Source organism: Stegodyphus dumicola, chromosome 1 (assembly GCF_044657685.1).
Source record: "Stegodyphus dumicola isolate Sdum_Otavi_A_Nest chromosome 1, ASM4465768v1".
Taxonomy (NCBI): Eukaryota; Metazoa; Arthropoda; class Arachnida; order Araneae; family Eresidae; genus Stegodyphus; species Stegodyphus dumicola.
In genome coordinates this window covers 86675489-86699680 of record NC_140768.1, presented here as the reverse complement: position 1 = coordinate 86699680, position 24192 = coordinate 86675489, and the positions used below count along the sequence as shown (strand labels likewise).

General features: G+C 30.9%; 1 protein-coding gene across 1 annotated transcript in view; it reads left to right on the top strand.

Moving 5' to 3' along the window:
• Positions 1-23523, top strand: part of Cnx99A (Calnexin 99A) — a 125392-nt gene extending 101869 nt beyond the window's left edge. The window contains exons 18-19 of the mRNA XM_085817466.1: positions 8517-8786; positions 21066-23523. Of these exons, the coding sequence (XP_085673592.1) occupies positions 8517-8786; positions 21066-21119 (324 nt within the window). The 3' untranslated portion in view covers positions 21120-23523. The remainder of the gene's footprint in view (positions 1-8516; positions 8787-21065) is intronic.
• The last annotated feature ends 669 nt before the right edge of the window (positions 23524-24192 follow it).

The following is a 24192-nucleotide window of genomic DNA, read 5'->3' as shown; positions in this document are numbered from 1 at the left end:
TGTATTGCTTTAAATTTCAGAATTAATACATTTGTATTGTATTTTTACAACATATGCTGAATTAAAATATATATATATTTTTTTAAGCTACATGTGCCATTTTGGTGCTTCTAGCAAGAAAACACTTTGATTGTCAACTTATTTTGACTATTTTTCTAAACATAAGAAATATAATTCTGAAGTTTTAGTTATATCAATAAGAAAATGAATGAAATGGAATTACAAAAAATAATTTATTATGTGAACAAAAACTTTGTAATCTGTGATAAATAAGTACAAATTAAATTTAATGATGGCCAGTAGGTAGCACTAGTGTATATATCTTTGTGTAAATAATTGTTTAGACTTCCCCTCAGTAACAAATAGGATCCCTTTCAATCATTTCTGTGATCAAATCTTTTTCTCCTATTGTTTGTTGTATGGGTTCTGTCTCGTGCAAACTTATTTTTTACAAGACAGAACCCATAGAACTCCAAATTATCTGATTAATAAAATACTAAATGCAAATAATTACTCCAGTCTACTTTTGTGGCCTCTAGTATTTTAAATTATGTTTTGTAACATAAAATCTCAGAGGTGTGAGGAAAAACAGTTGAGAGTATTCAAACCATGTACTGTTATTTATTTATTTTCTGAGATATAACAAAGTGCATCACCTTTAAACCCCACAGGTAATATGATGTTTTTCACGGTTTATATTTAGCAGCATAATTATTTTTCTTGAAAAGTTTTCAGCTCTTCCTTATTTGTGCTTCATAGTGAACAAGAGTTGAGCATTTGCTATTAATTTTTATCAGTAGTTCCTATCCACACATAACTAGAATTTTAATAACAAACTTTGCAATAATGCTTTTTAAATTGCTTTGCAGTTAAGAAGTATACAGCATGATGTAGGTTGAGTTATACAAAATGCTCACACAGAAAATCAGTTTTAACAAATTCTAACTTTACTGTAACAGATGTTTCTGTATTCTAAAAGATATCAGTTTTCTAAGTAAAATTATCTCAAAAATGCCAGTTAAAAAGAAGTAAAATCTGCAATCTTTTTAAAGCATCCAGTAGCATTACATTATTTTGTAACACAGAGAAATTAATGTTGCAGGAAAATCCTAACTTTCTTTATGGTGTCAAAGGAGGAAGGGATAACATATTCTTCTGATGTACTGTATTTACTTGTGTATCCCCCTCTTTTTTACTAATTTCGTCTAAGGAAATCAAGAAAAGACAGTTATATGAATAATTTTGAGGGATGTGCTTAAAATAAGAACATAAAAAATGAAAAGTATTTGTGGATAAACTGCCAGTAGTATCTCGGTATTATTTACTTAAAATAAATCTACATTCCAATAAGAATGCATAATATTAAAATATCTAATAAGATATCTTCGTTTCTGCTTAGATGTGTCTTAAATCTATCTCACTCTTATTTGCCACAGCTGCTCCTTAGCCCTCAAATCATTAAAGGTTACTGAAACTGTTGTTTTGTGTTGTTCACTACAGCTTGCAATTTATCGCCATCCTCACTGTTGTCATCATATTCTTCGCCATTCTGTTTGTCTTGTCTACATGCAGGTTCTTCACAACTGTTAAAAGTATTAAATATTAAGTTTTCTGGAAGCTCTTCACTGTGATTGCTGTATTAGTTAAAGCTCACACGCCCAAAACCCACTAGCAAATCAATTTAGTAAGACAAAAATGACCACTACATGGACGAATCCATTTTAAAATTTAGGGGAGTTTGCTTTATGAACACCCAGAAGAAGGGGAAAATTATATGAAAATATTTTCAGAACCTTGTGGGGGAGGAAACTGTAGAGACATTAGGTTTATTTTGAAGCAAGGAGTCATGAAAAATGAGCAATGCCCTCGCCAAAACTCAAAACTCGAACCTCTCAAATAGGTGCCAAGTGTGCTGACCGTTACACCACGAAGGCATGAGAAATACCTTATTAAGTTAAATAGCAAGTAAATGCGATATGTCTGTCTGTCTTTGCCTTCATGCTCTGTGCTGCTGTACTATTGATGTGTAAGTTAGTGTTTGTAAAACTGTATTAAAAAAAAAAAAAAAAAATTACTCCTCCCATTGTATTTATTGTGTATTTTATACAAAATGTTTTTCTACCTCAGGCCAAGTTTATGTAAAGGCAACAACCAGAGTCTGACTAAGGCATGGGCATATGGGTAGTTGCCCCGGCCCCCAAATTGAATAGAAAGTTTACATTTTCTTCTTTAACGAAATTTTTTTTAGCTTTTCTTTAAAAGCTTTTTAGCCTATTCTCCAAGTGCATAAAACTTATCTGTGGTATTTTTCATTAATTAATTCTAATTGCCAAAAAAGTATTTACATTTTCTAATTATAAATTTAAATAGCATTTCTGTCAAATTTTGGCTTGTCAGATGGGCTATATTCTTTTAATTATGTACATAGAATTGTAAGAAAATCAATAAAATGGACAGAACGATATTTTATCTGACCATTGTAGGGGGGAACTTTATAGCTATCTTAGGTTCTAGTCAATTTTCTTGTTATACAGTACAAAGTTTGTAATCAGGATGTCCGTTATCCAGAATGATCTATAATCGGGACTTCAAAGCCACAAACTTTTTTTTTTATTGTATGCTTTGCGCATGCACGTTTAATGTTTACGCATGCGCATTTAGCACAAAAAAACGAAGCAACTTAAAACAACTTACATTGAAAGAAATGTTTAATAAAGTAAACAAATAAATATTAAGCTTTTTTTTGGTAAATTTTGATACCCTTTAGATCATAATTGCTCTTTATTTCATAAGTTAGGGATTGGTATTTTTAATTGTATAATTTCTGCATGCCATTTTACCAGATTTAAATTGATGATCTATAATCCGGAATTGCCGAAGTCCCGACGAGTCTGGATTACGGACTTTGTACTGTGTATATCTATAATGAGGTGACAAGTTTTTAAATATCTACATAAATTTCAGTTCTTCATTACTGAAGTAGTGAAGCAGAGGGGGTTCCCAAAGAAGTTGTTTCTCCGGGCCCTGGCAACAATTACTTTTCATTTTATTTTGAATTTAAATACCATAAGAATTTTCATACTCTGCCTGTGGTTTTAATTTAAAATAGTAAATAATTATATTTTGTCATCTTAGCGACAGTTGTGTAGGATATTATTTTTAAGTTCTATTTACATAAAGGAGTTTTCAATTTTTAATGCATATATATGTAATGAAACTGTGGTTTGAAGGTGGCAGAGTGGAAAGCATGATGACGCAATTTAGCACAACATATCTTGGAAAATCACAATCTTTATTTTTTTCATGCATATCAAATAATCCTTTTTCAGACAAGATACTTCTTAATAATATTTGAATAGAATAACTCCCATTTTGAAGTACGATGTCATCTTAAGCAAGTAAGCGGCAGCAGCATGGTTGAAAAGTGTCTTACCAGCAGGAGAGCTAATGCCGAAAAAAGGAAAAAGTTATAGTACTTTCATAGCAAGAAGGCTGGGAATGAGAAAGTTTCAGTTCACAGTATTGGTTTAGAATTAATTTGATTGGACAAGAGGTATCTGCATTAAAACATTACGTAAGATAGAAAACTCTGGAACTTGTGAGAAGAGATAAATTTAGGGGTAGATCATCAAATTTAGAATGTTAATTTTGAAGTCAATTATTTTTTTGAAACAGCTATCATATTTTGTTATATCTTACATATCCCCCCTTCAAAAGAAGGCTGGGTGAGCAGGGTGGCAGAACAAGCATTAGAGCAGCAAAATGTGAAAGATATAATTTTGAAATACAAACATATTAACTTTTAAACAAAAAATTATTGTCATAAAATTTTGACCGATATTTTGAATCAATTTTGACATTTCATTGAATGTCATAAAATTTTGAATTCAATAATAATTTTAGACACTGTACTCTTTTAAAACAATTGCACATTTTAGTGTTCTGAGATAAGAATGTCCAATGAAATTTTGTACAGTTCTTGATAGTTCCACATGGTAAAAGTTCAAATTTTTTCACAAACTAAATGTTCAAATAAAAGGCTTTCAAATTTTTGTTGATGAAAATATTTCTAAATTAAGATGCCAATTTTCATATTATTTAATTACGTTTTTCAAGGAAGGCATTTTAAAATATAAATCATTCATAAACACAATTTCAAATTTTTCACTATGATTAAGACATTTTAAAATTTACTTATTCTTTACAAAACTTGAAGACTCCACAGCTTTATCTAAATACTAGCATTTCTATCATATTGGTTTATCAGTTGAGCAAACTGGTGTTTAATATTCTTCACCAGTGGCCAAACGATTTGCCAAATTAGCAGTTACTGTAGAAAAGGCCTCCGTTCCTTCTGTAGAGGCAACTGGCCTTTTTCGAACTGCTGTCATTCCATACGAATATTAAAAACACACTCCATTTTATGAAAAAATAACAATACTTAGATTTAAAAAAATGTATTTTTTCATAAGGTGAAAGCCTTCAACTTTTATCATAAAACATTAAAGAAATTCCTACAACTCAAAAATTTCAAACAATAATTTCATTCTTAACTTACAGTAAAAATTAAAAAATCTAAATTCAAAGAAATTTAAACAATAGTACAAAAATATTTTTCATATTAGAATCCTTCCCTAAGTAAAACATTCCTTATTTTTACCAAATTGAATAATTTCTTTTCCCAATTCAGAAATACAAAACTACATTTTAAATAAATAATAAAATTTTTAAATTATTAACTTTGATCTCAAAATGATTTAAGCAACATATTACCATTAATAAATCATAATACAATTAACTTTTAAATGCAATTTTTTCTTTCTTTTTTTTTTTTTTTTCTTTTCCGAAACGAAATAAATTCAATTTGGAACTTAATATCACTTCACAATCACACTTCATGATTTTTGATAATATTGCATTTTTTGAATATGAAGAATTAGCTGAATAAAGCACTGGACATGCAAGAGAGCACAAATATGTAATGATTTCAAATGCTTAGATGAAAGCAGTGGACCTCCCAACAGCTTACGATAACTGCGTAGGTGACCGAAAAGACAATAGTGGCTTGATTGGGAATTCAGATGAATAGTTACCTTTTTTATTTTATCCATTCGTTAAACGATGTGAGATTAGTTGAAATAAACTGCACCGAAGTTCCACGCCTGTAGGGTCGAAAATCGGCTGCGCCATATTATTGTAATGAAACTGTGGTTTGAAGGTGGCAGAGTGGAAAGCATGATGACACAATTTAGCACAACATATCTTGAAAAATCACAATCTTTATTTTTTCCATGCATATCAAATAATCCTTTTTTCAGACAAGATACTTCTTAATAATATTTGAATAGAATAACTCCCATTTTAAAGTACGACGTCATCTTAAGCAAGTAAGCGGCAGCAGCATGGTTGAAAAGCATCTTACCAGCAGGAGAGCTAACGCCGAAAAAAAGGAAAGGTTATAGTACTTTCACAGCAAGAAGGCTGGGAGTGAGAAAGTTTCAGTTCACAGTTTTGGTTTAGAATTAATTTGATTGTACAAGAGGTATCTGCATTAAAATGTTACGTAAGATAGAAAACTCTGGAACTTGTGAGAAGAGATAAATTTAGGGGTAGATCATCAAATTTAGAATGTTAATTTTGAGGTCGTCAATTATTTTTTTGAAACAGCTATCATATTTTGTTATGTCTTACACACATATATATATATATCATAATTTCTTTGGTACACTGCACAAAAAAAGGAGGGGACAGTTCTAGATCCCCCATTCTACTGGGCTGATGGAGGAAATTCAACTTATGTCTTGTGTGTTTTTTATGTCTCGAAAATGCGACTTAGAATATGTATTAGATTTATATAGGGCATTGTTCTAATATAAGTATTTTGACACAAAATTGGGGCCCACCAGCGGCCGAGCGGTAAAGTCGCTGAACACTGGTAGTTTGGTCCGAGGTTCGAATCCCGCGAACGGGCTGGCTGCATGGGTGTTTTCGTGGTTTTCCCCATGTGTAACGTGTATACGAGCCAGTTTTCCTTAGAAAGTCCTCCACGAAAGGCATCCCTCCCTTTAGGCAGATAGCCCTCGAGGCTTTGCCATAATCACACACACACACAAAATCGGACATTTTCTGAAGTGACATGCCTTTTTTTTTTATTTCATTTCAATTATACGACTCAAATTATGTCAAACTGCCAAGTTTTGTTAAAATCGCATGAATAGTTTTTAAAAAATTAGCTCAAAAAACATTTTAGCTCCTCATTGTTCATTGAATTTGATATATATTTAATCTCTCTTTTTTTTTTTATTAAACTTATTTGATTCTTTGTTCCACATTTCGAAATTTAGGTTTTCATTCCAAATAAAATTTGCTCATTTTTTGGGCAAATTTGTATTTTTAAATAATTTTTATAAATTTTTCTAGAAAAAAACTTTTGAATTATAACCTATAAAATTTTTAACATCATCTTTACATGTATTTCTAGTCACACCTGCAAAAAATTCGAGTTTTTTTATTCAAGATTTTCTAATATATACTTGAATTTATATATTGGCACATTTTGGAATTTGGCATATTTGTTATAAGTGATGTTAAAATTATTTGAAATTATGAAGGATGACTTCCCCCCCCCCTCCACTTTTGTACAATTAGAAACGAAAGGAAAATAAATTGCTATAAATTAAGAAGTTCACCTAGTGAATTATTTTTGGCACAAACTAAAAAAAAAAGGGCTAAGATAAATTTTGGAATTTCTCCCTAAATTTCTTACCAGTTGTACAAAATTTAATATTTAGGCATAATAATTTGAGTTGTAAAATTGAAGTATGAGAAAAAAGTGCATGTCATTTCAGAAGAAGTCCGATTTTTGTGTCAAAATATCTGTGCTAGAACAGTGCTATATATAGATCTCATACATATTCTAAGTTGTGCTTTCAAGACATAAAATACGCAATTTGAATTTCATCAATCGGCCCAGTAGAACACGATGTATAGAACTGCCTCTTTTTTTTTACTCAGTGTACATTGATGGAATTTAATAGAGAGTTGGCTTGAAAAGATGGAACTAGTCACTTTTTAGTCATGACAAAGGAAAGTGTTCTGTAGATTATGACTGAAGGGAAAATCACAACTGGCTTGATGATGGTTAAAACATCTTTTTTATTTTGAACAAGAACAATTGTTCAGAAATACATTTTTGCTTAATTATTACAACACTTGCACCTCATAAATTTTATATGTGCAGCTTGCATTGTAAGTAATAGAAAAAGTGCAGTGAAGCGAGAGGCATGGCTTTCTCAGGCAGCAGCAGGAGAAAAAATAAAGCACATTGAGCAGCTGGAGTTATTTCTAATCTTGGTTTTGTTCTGGGCAGGTAAAAGTTTACAACCGATTTCTCTGCAGGAAAAAACACTTCATCTGTCAGGATGGTTCACATTGCATATCAAAAGCTCATGCCTACATCATGGAGGTGTCACATCACCTTGCCTCATTTTATGTTGCCAGACATAAAAACTTTTAATGTTATCTATGTACACAAACATAGCCCACCAGTGGTCTAATGGTGAAGTCACTGAACACTGGTAGTTCAACCAGAGTTCAAATCCTGGTAAACAGGCTAACTGCAGGGGCTTTCTCATAGATTTCCTCGTTTGTACTGTGGATATGAGCTAGTTTCTCTCAGAAAATCTTCCACATTTTTTCCCTTAGGCAGATAGCCCTCTTGTACTCTTGCCATAATCAAAATAAAACATAACTGTACATGTACATACATGATACATTAAAGCTTCTTAACTATAGTACTAGGGTACATCATGTATTCTCATTATCTTCCAAAAGAATTATCACCATAGACTTACTGCTGTCCCAAGATAAGATGATTTTGGATGCCTTGTTTGATCTGTTGTTAACATCATTATTTGTGTCATAAACTCTTATGCTTTGTGATTATTAATGTGACTAGTCTACTTTTCTTGAAAGCTGCAATGTGATTTGTCCCAAACTTGCTGAATTAATTTTACTGTTGTTGAGTGGCTGTACAGAATATTCTCTTTGCTAATACAAAGAATTCTTCTACTCGTTACTACTTATATTTTTATTTATAGTAAATGTGTTCGGTGTCTGAAAGAGTATTGCTTGGCAGCATTGTTTTACGCCAAGCAGAGTTTGGATTTAGTGTAACCCTAAAGTTATTTCGTTTTTGCTTTATTAGTATGAATGATTTCTGACTTGATGTAAGAGCATATGGTTGCTCGCTCTTTAGCTAAGTTACATAGGTAACTATAAGCACATGCGTGTGCTAGTATTCAATAATGTTGTTTTTGTTAAAATAAAATTGTTATTGTTAATATTACAGTCCACTTACTGAAGTTAAGTATCATTAAATAAGTTCGAGCTATCTTCGGCAAGAACAAAATGAATGCTTAAAAAAACTAATTTTTTAATTTATAATTATTAAAATTTCAGAATGAATGGTTTTTCTTGATCTTTTTTTTTTCATTCATTCTTGCATATGATTTTAGGAAATTGAAGCTAAACGAAAGGCATATGCTAGCAAAACTTTTGGTGCACAAGCTGAAGAGAAAGTGAGAGAAATTGCTAAGGAGGCAACTATAACTGAAGTAAAAGAAGATGAAGAAGTTCAAGAAGGATCAGTTGAAGAAATTGAATTAATAGATAATGAAAAGACTGAAGAAAAAGAGGAAATAGCTGTAGAAGATAAAAAGGAAAGTGTTGAAGGAGAGAAAATATCGGAAAATGAAGATGACGAGCCAGAAGTACTAGGAGAACAGGTAATTTTTTTTTAAATCATACTAGATATAAATGCTTTTAGCATTGTTTACAAAAATAGCTTTAGCAATATTCAATAAAATATCTTTATTAATTTATGCTTACATTATAATTAGTCTCTTAAAAGATGACATTGAAATTGTATTGTTTCTTTGAAAGTCATTATTTTTTTTTTAAATAATAAGATCATTGATTAAATTAGTTTTGAGATTTTATTCCAAAAATATTATGTTAATGTACTGTTTAAGACTAGAGTTTAATTGATATTACCTTTTAATTGTGCTTTAAAAATCAGAAGTCATGATAAAAACTGTGTTTTTTAGAAATTTCAAGATTGTGAGAAGATAAGAGAAAATAAAAGAACAAATTTATAAAATTTTTAGAGGAAATAATATACAAAACCTAATCCTGTAGCAAATAGCAGGTTGAACTTTTCTTCTAGTGTTCTTTTACTTCATATTCCAGGGTTCGTATGGTCCTTAAGAGTCCTTAGGTTTTTTGGAATCGATTTTTGGTCCTTAGAAGTCCTTACTTTTGGCCAAAATCGGCAGAAGGTCTTTAATTTTAATCATCTGAAATTTCTGTCTGTTTTTACAACTGCCATTTTGAGTGTGAGTTAGCATTTTGAAGGAATAGTTTTGGCGATTCACTGATACATATATGGTTACCTTTTGAATGGGTTATAATTTGTTCCTATTTCTAATATAAACGGTGGCATATTCGAGTTTCTAGGCAAGAAGTGAAACATAAGCATTTCAAAATTCATTTTTCATAATAAAGAGCTCTTGCACAACTTTTCGCTTTTGGGGATGCGAATTCTTTTATTCAACGGTTCTAAATTTGGCGACTTATCAACATTTTGGCGATTTTTAAGATCAGTTTCTATAGAAAATTTTTAATTCCAAGATCTGGGAATTTTTCGACAGTATTTTTTAAAACATTGTAACATTGATAAATTTCATTAAAATAATGGTAATGTATTGAAATTATATTTAAAAAATAACATTAAAATAAAGCATTTTTGTTTTTCTCTCTCATATTATAAAGTTTTATTACTATACAGTATTTTGAATCTGAAAAATAAACAAGATATAATGCTATAATGTACAGTTTACCAAACAGTTCTTAGCAAATTTAGCTATGTAATTAATTAAAAATGTCTTCTCCCTAATTTTTTCATAGTAAGAGTTTTTCCCATGTAATTTTCTCAGAATATTCAGGGTTCTCAGATTATGCATCAGTTTTCTCTATAAAATTAATTTTACTTCCTCCTTTTACTTTTCCAAAATATTTCTGGCTTTTTGCTGTTACAGAATTGGTAGGGATAACTTTTCTTTAGCACTTTAGACATTGAAGCCTGGAAAATTGAAGAGGATTTGAAGGCTAGATTTATAGACCCATGATTCTAGACAATTAAAGACCTATGTGACAAAATGAAAAATGTCTCCATGGTATTAACATGTAATGGATGTATTTTGCAGAAAGTTTGCAATGAATTTCTTACTTTTTGGAGAAGGTCTGGAAGAACAATAAAAACATGATATTTGAATGTTTTACTTCTAATACTAGAATCTTTCTTCCCTTTATTTTCTTTACTTTTCATTAGACACAAGCATGGAAAATATCAAAAAATGCTTCTAATCTTATCACATGGACAGGCGTGGAATAAAAAATTGAAAACTTACGGTTTAAAAGATTAATCTAATGTGTTTTAATGCATCACACACAGAGCTAGAGCTAGGGATTTTTCTACTTGATGCAATCTCTGTGGATCCTAAATTTTAATTCCAATGCCTGCTCTAAATTCTAAAAATTCTGCCACACCAGCTCTGTAACCGACCCTTACTATATATTTTTCATATTTCTTCTGAATGTTCATGTTACTAAAGAAATAAAATTAGCAGCTTTTTCTATACATTCTAAATGCATTTTTTTAGAATAACAGAAATCCTTATTTAAATTCTAAAATGGAAAGGAATCTTCTTGAAGAGAGAAACTGAATACATAAAGAAGATTATTCTTCAAAGATATGTACAGTTATTATTATGTAAATTACCCTGCTGTTTATGATTTCAGTCTTTACCATTTCTGTTTTCTCATATGATAGAGTTATTGAGCCAGCTTAAATTAAAATTAAATTGCATCGTCTTTGACCGCTAAGTTCACAAGCATCATGATGATCTCTTTCTATACACAATAAATGAACACTAGGCCACATTTTTAGTTTGAATTTGACTTTTCTTGTTTAATTATATCACCATGAGCTGTAATTGATTTTGCTAGCATCAGAGCATGCTAGCAAAATCAATTAAATGTTTAAGTTCTTTTTAAATAAGAAGCTTATTTAAACCTTTGTCTGACATTGTATTTACTTTCAGTCATGATTTGCTTCACGTCTGTCGGGTTTTGGACTATTTAACTTTTACCAGATCAAGTAAACCCTCATAGGTACATTGTAGAGAGGTTGACAAGTTAGGAGATAAAATACTCAAAATCTAGTGAGAACACTAGGTTTGCGTATTGAGACAAATTTCTGAAATTTCTGAATTTTGTAAATTCTTGTTTAATTATATCACCATGAGCTGTAATTGATTTTGCTAGCATCAGAGCATGCTAGCAAAATCAATTACAAATTAAATCAATTAAATGTTTAAGTTCTTTTTAAATAAGAGGCTTATTTAAACCTTTGTCTGACATTGTATTTACTTTCAGTCATGATTTGCTTCACGTCTGTCAGGGGTTTTGGACTATTTAACTTTTACCAGATCAAGTAAACCCTCATAGGTACATTGTGAAGAGGTTGACAAGTTAGGAGATAAAGTACCCCAAAACTAGTGAGAACACTAGGTTTGCGTATTGAGACAAATTTCTGATTGTTAGAAAATATGCTTAAAGAGAAATAAATCGATATAAATTAGCCAAAATGTTTGGGAAAGCTTCAAATTAAAAAGACGCATAAATATTTTGTTGAGTGTTCTTGTTACAAAACACTTATGTTTTGTAAGATTTAATGTGTAATTATCCTTATATCATTTAAGAATCAATGTTATAAATTACATGTATTTTAAACTGTGAAATTTTATTAAATCGTGATTTTAATAGGGCTTTTTTAACAAATATTGTTAAAAAAAATAAAATTTAGTAGTGCCCATATAAATTCGTAATGACTAATGTTATCAAACTACCTAATTTAATTATTTATAACTAACTACTTATTATTAAAAATTCTTACAACCTCTAAAACTCTACACGAAGCTACGACACTAACTGTGTCAGACAGAACCCAACTAACTTTCAAAACTTGCCAACTGTGCCTACATAAGGCACGGTTGGCAAGGTTCTTTCAGGTTTCTTCCAATCAGCAGTTCTCTCTGTAGGCAAGCAGCAGCGGTGACATCCAGTCTTTTGTTATGAATCATGTTGATTATGATCTTACTTCTCATTTTAACCTATGCCGCTTGACATAAAATCTACCTGCTATTTACTAAACCTGTAGACTATGCAACTGTATGACAAAATGAGATATTAAAAAAAATAATAATAATAATAAATAAAGCTAACTATTAATAAAACGTAAATAAAATGTCACTTCTCTTCTTTCAAATATTTCCAAGTACTACAAGTGTAAAATATTTAATGCCACTTGATAAATTTCATAAAGTTTATTTTATTCTCAAACTTATCAATAATTATGTTAATTCATTTTTAATAATAATGCATCCTACTTATGGATGTATTTTATTTTTAGGATGGTATTACCAGTGCAGGATTTACATATAAGCTATACAAGCTATAGCTTAGGGCCCCTAGCAAATTAAAATATATTGTAATAGACTATAATGGCCCCATACCTCAAATAGCTTAAGGCCCTATCAAGTCTAAATCTGGCTCTGAGTATTGCAAAAGTGAAGTTCAGGCATAGATAATAATTTTAATTGAATTTATTCAGCTCCCATTTACTCATAGGTCCTTAATTTTTTTTATTAATGGTCCTTAAAAGTACTTAATTTCCGTGTGCAGAAATGTGTATGACCCCTGTATTCTGAATGTTTATGAGAACCTAATGAATTAACAAGTTGACATAATATATTTTTTTTAATACTAACTGGCTGTGCATTTAATGGCATCCAAACATGAATTCGATAAATAGATTACGTATGTGCAAAGTGTCATTATTTGAGGTAATCCTCATGTGCACAGTACGTCTTTCCCGGTGTTCTGGGAGAAGTTTAAAATTTGAAAGAAGGTATATTGCTGAGTGTATAACTCACATGGACTTTCCTGTTAAAAGAATTTGATATATTGGATGCATATTCGCTTGGATTGCTAAGTTAATAGAATTGTTGTCCTCAAAATAGCACCCATTCAATCTTGCAAGCAGATGATGATCTAAAGTCTGGACAAAAAGTGGGATGTAGCATCACACTTTTCTAATGGTTTCTATTTTCCAATTGTGTATATGGCAGTAATGACGAACCTATGGCACGTAGAGCCGAATCAGCCGGCACAGGACTAAAATATTACTTCCTTAATTGCTAATCACAATAAAATGATACTATGTAATTTTAATAAGTGTTTTTAGTCTATTCTTGAACATTTCGTTTACTTATTGCATAATGCCACTGGCATAGGGACTAAGCCTAGATATGAGATTTTCATGTATCACCATAGAAGTCATGTACATATTTATTAACTCAATTTATGACATTTCAATTGTTTGGGCCAATCATATTACTTGTTACATGGCAAAGAATACACCAAAGTTGAAGCAGCTAATATTTGCTAAACGAATTCAAATTTAGTGCAGACTGCTGATGAGTTTTAATACTTTTCGGATTTGCATTTTAAATACACTAAAGTGCCACTGAATTAGGGATAGACATGGCTATACAAATTTTGTAATTTGACAAGTCATTCCCATAGAATAAATACATCCACAAACTAATTTAATCTATGCTTTGTCATGTGACAGCCATTATCAAGGCCTAAAGAGGCCTGACTTGTTATTGACTTGCTATCACTAATTCAGTGACACTTCAGAATAGATTCCAGTTTTCAGAGCTAAACGTTTAGAGGCAATTTATGAATAATTTAATATCTTAAATGGAATGTGCAAATATAATGTAAAAACATGTAATTTGATAATACAGTCAAAAGTCGAAAGTCACTCGTCGGGACTTCGGCGATTCCGGATTATTGATTTTTCCGAATTAACGACTTTTGACTGTATAGCAAAACATGAAAGCTTAGTAGGGAAACCAAGCTTATTCCAAAAATGACTCCAAGGAAAGCAAAACTAAACGTTGATAGTGGAAGATCATTTCAAGAGACCTGGACAGAATCATTTGGAGTTATTGAACAGAATAAGATAGCATTATACATTCTGTGGGGGGGGAGTGCTGTGTGTCGCACATGTAGTGTCAGATGGCACTTAGCACCAACCACAAGATTGTTGCTGAACTTGATGAAACTGAATGGTAGGTGTTTATTGAAGGGAAATTGAGGAATTATAATTACTAGAAAGTTGGTTGGAATTATCTTTCTAAAACAAACCATTTAACAACAGCCAGCTTTCAAATTTCACTGTGCCTGGCAAAACATGGTAAACCACTCTCTGATTGGGGATTTAATCAAAGAGATCATGTTGTCCAGAAGTAATTCGCTTTTTTATATTTTCCAAATAAGGACAAAATTAAACAACGCATAGCTGAGATGCCACTTGGAAGAAATACTGTTAAAGATCGAGTCCAGCAGATGGCAAGCGGATATTGGTTGCAGCTCACCACTGACAGAAGGCAGCCTGTTACTCACTGTGCTTGGATGAAAGCATAGATATAAATAACCATGCAAGGCTAGCAATAATTTGTGTTAATGCTGTTGGTGATACGATGAGAGAAGTGCTGGTTAAATTGGCATCTCTGCCCGAACAAACACACCGAATACATATTTACAGTGCAGTGATGGAAGGTTTTTTTCAACAAAACATAAGACTAGAAAAATTGTTTCAATTATTAGTGATTGTGCATCTTGCATGTTGGGAACAACATCTGGTTTCATAAGTTCCTTTGTTAAAGAAGCAAAATATCCAGCTATTCAGTTTCGTTTGTCTCATTCACCGAAAAGCTCTTTGTCCAGGGACAGCTTCAAAATATTAGACGATGTTCTCAAGGATGTCACCAAAACGATGAATTACATCATAGCTCGAGCTTGTGTCGACAGGTTCAAGCCCAGTATCACACTTTGGTTATGTACAATAATGTCTGATGGTTAAGCAGAGGACAGGTTTTAGAGATATTTGTAAGCTGTTTGGATGAAATAAGGCTATTTTTGAATGAAAAAAGAAAGGGCTATCCACAGCTCACTGATATGGTCTAGCTTAAGCAACTGCAAGGCTTAGAAAAAATGTCAGAAAGGATGTTTTGCGATATAAAAACATTTGAAAGAAAACTGAATGTTTTTGAAAGAGGTCTTGCAAGTGGGCAGCTGAAATATTTTCCTAATCTAAAGATACATCTATAAAATTCTACTTGCACTTACTATAAATTTGCACACAATCCTTCAAGTCATGAAGAAATCTATAAGGAATTTTCGAGCATCGTAGCATCTGCAAAGAAGAATTTTAATGACAGAATTTCTACAATTCCATCATATGGATACAACTGTGTGTTTTCTTCTCCAGATAAATCTAAGTTTGAAGAACTTGATCTTTTTTCTTACAATGGTCAGATCTTGAAAATCTGGAAATGGAGCTAATGGAATTTCAAGAAAGCTCTATGTGGAAGAGAAAATTCCCTGTTCTGCGTGCAACACTTGAGAAGATGGAGTGTAAAGAGATCATACAGGACAGCTCAATTGATAGTTATGAAAATGAAATCCTTAAAGCATGGAATTCTCTGCCAAATAAGTTTAAATCAATGAAAATACTTGGGGGTGCTATTCTTACTTTGTTTGGATCATCTTATGGGTGCAAACAGCTGTTTTCAGCCTTGAATTATATCAAAGTGACACAAGAAACAGACTGACAGATAACCTGAGTGCGACATGTGTTACGCTGAAATTAATGAAGTATGAGCCAAGGTTTGAAAAATTATCAGTATGTATACAACAGCTATAAGTAGGTGGGTTTTCATTGAATTTTGGGCATGTGGCCCTAAAAAGGTTTGCCACCACTGGTATATGGTCTACCACTGGCATGGGGAAAAAAAATATCAAAGTGACACAAGAAACAGACTGACAGATAACCTGAGTGCGACATGTGTTACGCTGAAATTAACGAAGTATGAGCCAAGGTTTGAAAAATTATCAGTATGTATACAACAGCAAAAAGCCCATTACTTATGCAAAACTAATCTATTTCCTGTAATAAATAGTTTTTTGTATCGTTGAAAACCTATTTTCTTGTTTTTCCTCTTTAAGTCTTAAGACAAGTGTGTGGGTGTTGTTTTGCTAAGCCAACCCCCCATTTTCAGGTTTAATTGGAGTCCTGGCACTTTGCTATAAGTAGGTGGGTTTTCATTGAATTTTGGGCATGTGGCCCTAAAAAGGTTTGCCACCACTGGTATATGGTCTACCACTGGCATGGGGAAAAAAATTCAATGTCCGCCTGTGTCCTCAAGATTCAGTACTAGTATATCGTCTACCACTGGCATGGGAAAAAAATTCAATGTCCGCCTGTGTCCTCAAGATTCAGTAGTCCAGATAATGAGTAATAATTTGAATTGATTGTCTGGTAATGGTATAGAAAATCAACATGAATTATATTCTTTCAATTGCAAAAAGAATATTGCCAACCCATCTTGGATATTCAAAATTTCTTAGATAATTGAAAGGCCAATATGGTGCCATTCTTTACTCGCTTCAGCTGATTCAAGAGTGAAATAAAAATAATATGATCTATGTTTTGTCCCATCTGAATGAGTATGAATTTCACTAAATCCTTCCCTTTTGCTGGAAAATGAAATGAAATTTTTATTGCCATCTGAACGCATATCAATTTACTATTCTCATTCATTGTGCAGAAAAACCAACAAGCTCTGATGTGAAGAATTCGAGACCTCCCTAAAACAATATTATCAGTGCTGTCGATACTAATGTTATTTATTGAACAATTTTCTGCTCTTTAATGTGTCTGTTGTTCTTAATAGGCTAATTCCCAGCTTCAGTCTTTTTCAGTGCTAGTCTGTAGATATCTGGTATATGATTCAAATGTTCTTCCATCTTGAAAAGCATTTACACCAGTTAGGTACCTGAATTTATCACAGGCCTGGTTTTCCATATTATTTGTAAAGCTTGGATCTTAAGCACAAATATTTGTGAGCTTGAGATCCCTTTCCCCATTAAAAACTTAAGAATAATATATTTTTTTCACAAATCGAGGAAACATTTGCTGTTTTCTATTCTCATATGTTCACAAGATCAAATTTCTGATCAGTTGCATTGTAGATAATACATATAATGATTGGAATATTCAAAATTATTTTGTGTGCCGTATTGCTCACCAAATATATATATATATATATATATATATATATATATATGGAAATCATGTGACACTATTAGTGAGCATAGTTGGCACTGATTTCTGAAATGTTTTTGAGTGTTTATGTGTTAAATATAAAGTTTTCTCTACTGAGAGTCCATTGCTGATAGAAGTATATAAATTAAAAATTTTTAAATTTATACATCTCTATAAAAGCTTTAAAAAATTATTACATGTACAAGCAGACTGTCTTCCAGAAAAAACTGGTGTTTAACAGGTAAAAGATTCAATTGCTGCAAACCATTTTCCATACTTGAAATTTAGATGCATTCAAATTTCATGCTGTGAACTTTGAAGCCATTCTGCTTTTAGAAATACTGAATTTCACTAATATATCCATTTGAATGCTGTGGGAAATATAAACTTTTGATAAACTGGCTGTGAACTTTCTCTCTGTAGTGGCTGAATGGCAAGCTGTAGAATATTATAATATTATAATTGCATCTTCAGTTCACAGAGCTGGAAAAAGTTTGGCTGCATTTTTTAATTATAAGAAAGTTAATTTTAAGCTAGCAAACTAGCCATTATGGTATTTCACAGCTATTTTGGAAAAAAAGAAGTGATATAATATCAAAATTTGTATGCTTAAGCATTTTGATGGACAAATAATAAATGAAATGAGGAGGAAATTATTCAAGTTTCACTTGCATATGTTTTTAAATTTCGCAAATAAGGGCTCACAAATCGAATTAATGCTATACCGTATTTGACGGCATATAAGACGCAAATTTTTTCCTAAATTTGGTCTCAATAAAAGTTAACTGCATCTTAATGTGAAGGACACAGGTTAACTTTAAATACTGAATGCTATTTTTAGCCCAGATAAAGGTCTAGACATACCTAACTTTTTCTACATCTGCCATAATTATTTTGAACATGCGTGAAATATTTGTCGCCCAGAAGTGCCAAAGCTCGAAGCTGATGTCGAAGTTTGAACAGGTTCGACGGTCACATTACGTCTTTGGAGCCTTTCCTTCTTTATATAGACTTTCTTTGACTCAGCCAACACACATGTCGGTATCGGTGCTACTCTGAATAAATGTGTCGTTATCAGTGCTTAAAACTGTTTGTTTTAAAAAAAATACTCTGGAAAATATGACTACAGGAAACAAAAGATTAAGCTATACTATTCAGTATAAACTAGGAGTGTTAAACTACGCCAAAATGCATGGAAACAGAGCAGCAGCAAGGGATTTCGGTCCACCACCTACCGAAAAAAAATAGCTTGCCATTTGTTAATTTTCCGTAATAAAAATATGTTTGGTAATTGCATTCAATGATTGTTTATTTGGCTTTTACAAAACGTGAGAACTAAAAGAAGCCACATTTTAAGTTATTGTGGTACAAATTTGTGGAACTGTTTACAAAAAATTGTAAACAGTTCGAATAGCCCGCGCTGTTGCGCGGACTATTCGAACTGTTTCTCCTTGTGTGTGGCCTTCTAAATAAGGGTGTGTCTTATATGCCGTCAAATATGGTACATGCTCTAGCTTAATCTTTGTTACTGTCTCCATTATAGTAACAATGTAATTTTTAAGATTATTTAAGCGTGTGGTCAGAGTAGTCTGAATTTTCATCGAACTCGAAAACAAATTTGCCTGTAACTATAAAAACATTTAATTTTCAATTAAAACATATACAATTTGAAACTTTTTATTTATTTTAAACAAAGATAGTACTGTAGCAATCAACTACTTAAAACAAGTATAAACATTACAGTTCCAACTAAGCTAAGCATAGACCATACCACACAATTTCAAGTCTAAGTCTCGCTGAACTAAATTAGTGAGATGCTGGCAAAAATTCCAAAGTTGATGATTGCTAGTGCTTGCACAGCTTTTAAGGCATAAACATCCTGTCCCCATAAACATCTTGTCCATTAAATAGTCATTGAATGTTTTAACATTCAGTAACTATTTAGTGCAATTTAAAATACAATTTTTAAACTAAGAGCATACAATTGAACTATTCCAGTTTTCAAATGTACACTTTGTTTTGCAATATCTAATTGCAGTATTCCTAATGGTCATATTTGAACATTAATCTTAAGTACATAAATTCAAATTCCTTAATACTGTAGATTATAATACAAATAAAAAAATAATTTACAACAAATTAGTTTTTCTCTTTTTTAAATCTATTTTATAAAGGAAACCTTTAAAAAAAAAAAAAAGAAAGAAAATATTTGATGCAAAATTTTTCTCAGTCAAATCATCGAGCTTGAAGAGTGGAAAGTACCTGAAAGAATGACAGTGCAGGAATTTTCCAAGAATTATGACACACAATAGATAATAATGTAATGGAATTTGCTGAGAACCAAGACTTGTTTCACACAATAGATAATAATGGAATGGAATTTGCTGAGAACCAAGGAATTATAGATGTCGGAATGCAATTAGCAGTTGAGAAAGAAAATCAGAAATCTCACTATGTTTTAAAACTAATCACTCACCGTGTCAATTTTCTTATGACATGGAAGCTGGGTTTGTGAGGACACAGACAATTGCTTCAATTAGATGATGTATCCAATGTAGAAAATTTTCTTCATTCACTGAAACTGTTGGCCATCTTAATCCTCTTGTGCAAGCACATCTTGTTGATATGCAAAATTCTCCAGGCTGTGCTTCATACCTTTCACCGAGCATTCAGAAAGAAATTATCCATGTGATGGCATCCACAGTTCATCAGAACTTAAAAAGAAAAATGTGTGTAAAACAAATATTTCAGTCTCATGTTCAATTCAACCCCTGATCAGGCACGCTGTAAGAAAGTTTAGTTCTTCACATATGGCAAGGTAACTTGTCTTCTTGAATTAACATGATGTTACTTGTCTTGAACTTATGACTCATGTGCTACATCAATAGGCATTTTATAATGAGCACCCTTTTGTTGTAGTAAATATTCCTGCATCAAAAGTTATTCAGCAGATTTTGGGAATACATACCTTTTCAGGATGATATTTCTGCTGCAGCTAACTTACTCAGTAGATCTAGCTAGATCAAGTAGAAATGTCATTCAATACCTGATCTATAAGTTGGTCAGTCTGTACATGTGAAAAACAAAGTTCATTTAGTTATGTTTGTTTTTATAATCATTATAATTTTCTTTAAGAGCATATTGTAATATTTTCTGAATAAATTTATCTTATTATTCACCAAAAGGAAAAAACTGTTTTAAAATGAAAATACCAAAACAACCCAAAATGTCTTAATACACACATTTTGGTTGATTTATTCACAGGAAAAGATTCATAACACTTGTTATAAACTATGCCACACCAATACCAAAAACAGTAAGACTGACTGAACCATGAATTAATGAGGCACTGTTAAAAATTCCAAAGTTGGCAATCACTAATACTTGTAAAGCTTTCAAGGGGTAGATAAATTTTCGTATCATTAAGATGCTGAGCCCTAAAGGGGAAAGTTTGATGATGTAAAGATTTAGTGACCTAAGTTGCAGCATTCCCCCCCTTATTAGATATATGTCAGATTAATATACTATTATGAAAGTGTAATTTTTATCATCTAAAATTGAATAAATCGTGGTGGATAGCCCTATGTTTTGTAACCACTAGATTCTGTGTACCTGAAAGGAAGTTTTCTTAGTATGTTATACAAAATAATATCTAGTAATAAATGACTCATATTAATTATCTGATTTTTAAAATAATTTATCTCTGAAAGAAAATTTTACTACACTTATTCATTTAATTGAAATATCTTGCTTTTTTCATTTATAGGAAACTGATGCAGGAGGGGATTTTCCACGAAGACGACGACCTCGTAAAGAGTAAATATTGAACAAATTCATTTTTGCCATGGGGAAAGTATGCAAGATCAAGTGCCTAGTCAAAAGAAAAGAACAATAAAGCAGTGAAATAGCAACTAGATCTGAAATACTCATATACTTTTTTTTTTTTTTTGGTTGTAAAGGCTCCATGGCATGAACATTTATTACTGAAAGATTGAATGATAGAGTCTGTGCATTTGATTTAGATGCTCATATTGACAGTTGCCGTGATGATATATTTAAGGACCTTAAATGCTGAAGTATTTGTGTGAATGTAATCAAAATTTTATTCTCGGACCTTTTTATTTATTTACAAAAATCTCAACTGCAAGTGAAATATGATTTTGAAAGATGGTTTAATTCATGTATTGCTTGTAAACCATTATAATATGTAGAGTTATAAACTCTTACATGCTGCATTGCACCTTCCACTTAAAACACAAAAATAAGTATAATACTATTATATATAGTTTTGTTTTTTGTAATGGCTTTTGCTTAAATATCCAGTGAGTTTTAATAATTGAGTCCTTTTACTTTGATAAAACTCACTTATGCATAAATTGCAGAGTTGCAAAGTGCTTTCCATAGCCGGAATTTTTCAGTGGACATTTTTTTAATAGAATAAGCATTTAAATCTTCCAAAAAAGCATATTTTGAGAAAATCATTAAGTATTTAACTGATACTCTTTTGTAATAGGAGCTCTTTTTTTTGGGGGGGGGGTGTCTAAATGTAATGTATTAAAAATGAAATTCAAGTAGGAAAACTCTTTTAATACATTCATATAAAGGGATATATTCATTTAAAAAGAATTTGTATGTTTTTTATTTATACTATAATTAGTTTCTAGAAAAATTAATATTTGTTCTAAAATAATATAATATCATAAAAATACTATTGAAATATTTGATGCCTTTTTTAATAAATGAAAAATATTACATTGTCTTTAATGTTGTAATTTGCCATCTTTTAAGGATGTGATACCTTTAAAACTCCCAATTCTCATTTGTCACGTGAAAAACGCTATTGTACATCCCATGTTTCTGTGCGCCTTTAAATCTGAAAAATAATGTCCTTAAATTAAATTTTAATTCTTAATATATTCGTGTGATTTACATTAACCATTATATATTCACATGGTTTACATTAAATATGTTTTTCATTATATTTATTTTGCCTACATTCTTTCATCTTTAATGTAAACCAGTCTATTAATGGCTTCCTCCCTCTGAAAATAAAGTAAGCATACTTTGTAAACGATAAATTTGCAAATAAGTACGATCAGTACAAATCAAATTTAAATGCATTAATACTATCATATCTATCTTCTATAAATTTGCAAAATTCTATAAAATTGCACTTATTTGTAAATTTATAGAAGATAGATCTGATAGTATTAATGCATTTAAATTTGATTTGTACTGATCGTGTAAATAGGATCAGCCCAAGTATCAAAACATTATATATACTGCATCAACTTTCAAATTGAATAAAATATTAAATTGTTACAAAATATTAAATATGCTTCCTAAGACCATATGTGGTTTTTTGGGGGAAGGGGGGACTTTTATATATGTTTTCCAACATTTTAAAGATAATTATTTATAATACCATTGTACTTTCAATATGAGTGGTTTATAGATTGCTTATTTTGTTTTAACCTAAGTATTTCTATTTTTCTGTTAGCATTTAAATAATCTGTATGCCAAATTTAGAAGAATACTGATGTGTAACCTTTTAAATAGCATCTCAGGAAGTCTGATGTCATCTATAATAAGAAAAATTTAGATATTTATTGCAAAATAGAAATTTTTTATTATCAGTTAAATGTCATATTTGTTAATAGTGGTTGCATGAGGTATATATCTGAAAATGTTTCTTTGGATTTTAAAGATGTTTGAACATTATTTACTTATAATTGTGTTAACATTTGAAAACGATTTACAGTTTGGCTGAATTTACTTCATCCAATATATTTTAAAACATAATTTTCCCCTAATATTAGTTTTTTTAAGTGTGCATGTGAAAAGAAATCCAGCTGTCATATTTGTGATGTCCAAATTCTCAGACACCTAAATCAGTGTTATGAATTTTATAAAAATGTACATAAGGCATGTATCCCTTCAAGGAATTATTTGGTCAAGAGACAGAATAAATTTTGATATTCCTTGCTCAGCTTGTAAAATTCGCGCAAAAGGTTGATTTGTAAACTATGCAAAATTGTAGCTAAGTAGTCAAAAATGAAAGCTTTTTCATAGTGTAATCTTATTCAAGAAGCATTGTATACTTACTGTTTGAAGAGCTGCTAACTTTTGTTCTGTTGTAGTTGAGGTATATCACAATGTTTTCTTATTTATTAGCTTTTACATTCTTAGTTTTATATTACATTAAAGAGCACTTTTTTTGGTTGTTTGATTTGTTAACTTGTGTCATAAATTGATTGTGCTAATTGGCATAACCAACCTTACAATTTAATGAAAATGAGGACTACTTTAAAGTGCTTTCATTTGTTCTAAAAGCAAGGTTACTCTCAATATAATTTTTAGTGATAACTTTTTTGATATATTGACTTTTGGGGGGTATATTGAAAAGTTAATTCAAAACCATCTTTGTTTATGTAAAATTAATTGATTTTATTCAAAATTTAAAATTTGTATTTAAAGAATCAACATTGTTTTCAGCATGAAAACTGTTTTAATAAAATTAACTTCTCTATTTTGAGAACATCTGTAATGGAAATACAAATCTAGGATTAAAATTGAATCCTGAGCAGTCAGGTCTTATGGATTTGCTCATGAAAAGCTATATTTACATAACATTTTTAGATAATTGTTTTTAATAATTTTGTATTTTACTTCACAATATTCATTAGACTATTATCTAGGTCATCAAAGAAAATAAGAAAGCAAGATGTTTTAAAATAGTAATGCAATAAATTTTGTGACCAGATTTAAAGTAGTCAAGCTTCACAGAAAGTTAATGAAATACAGTTGAAGCCTTCTTTCCTAAATACGTGTTATAATTTTCTCTTGCTCTCGGAAAGTGTAATATTTCTTTGAATTATTTTATTCCAAATGGG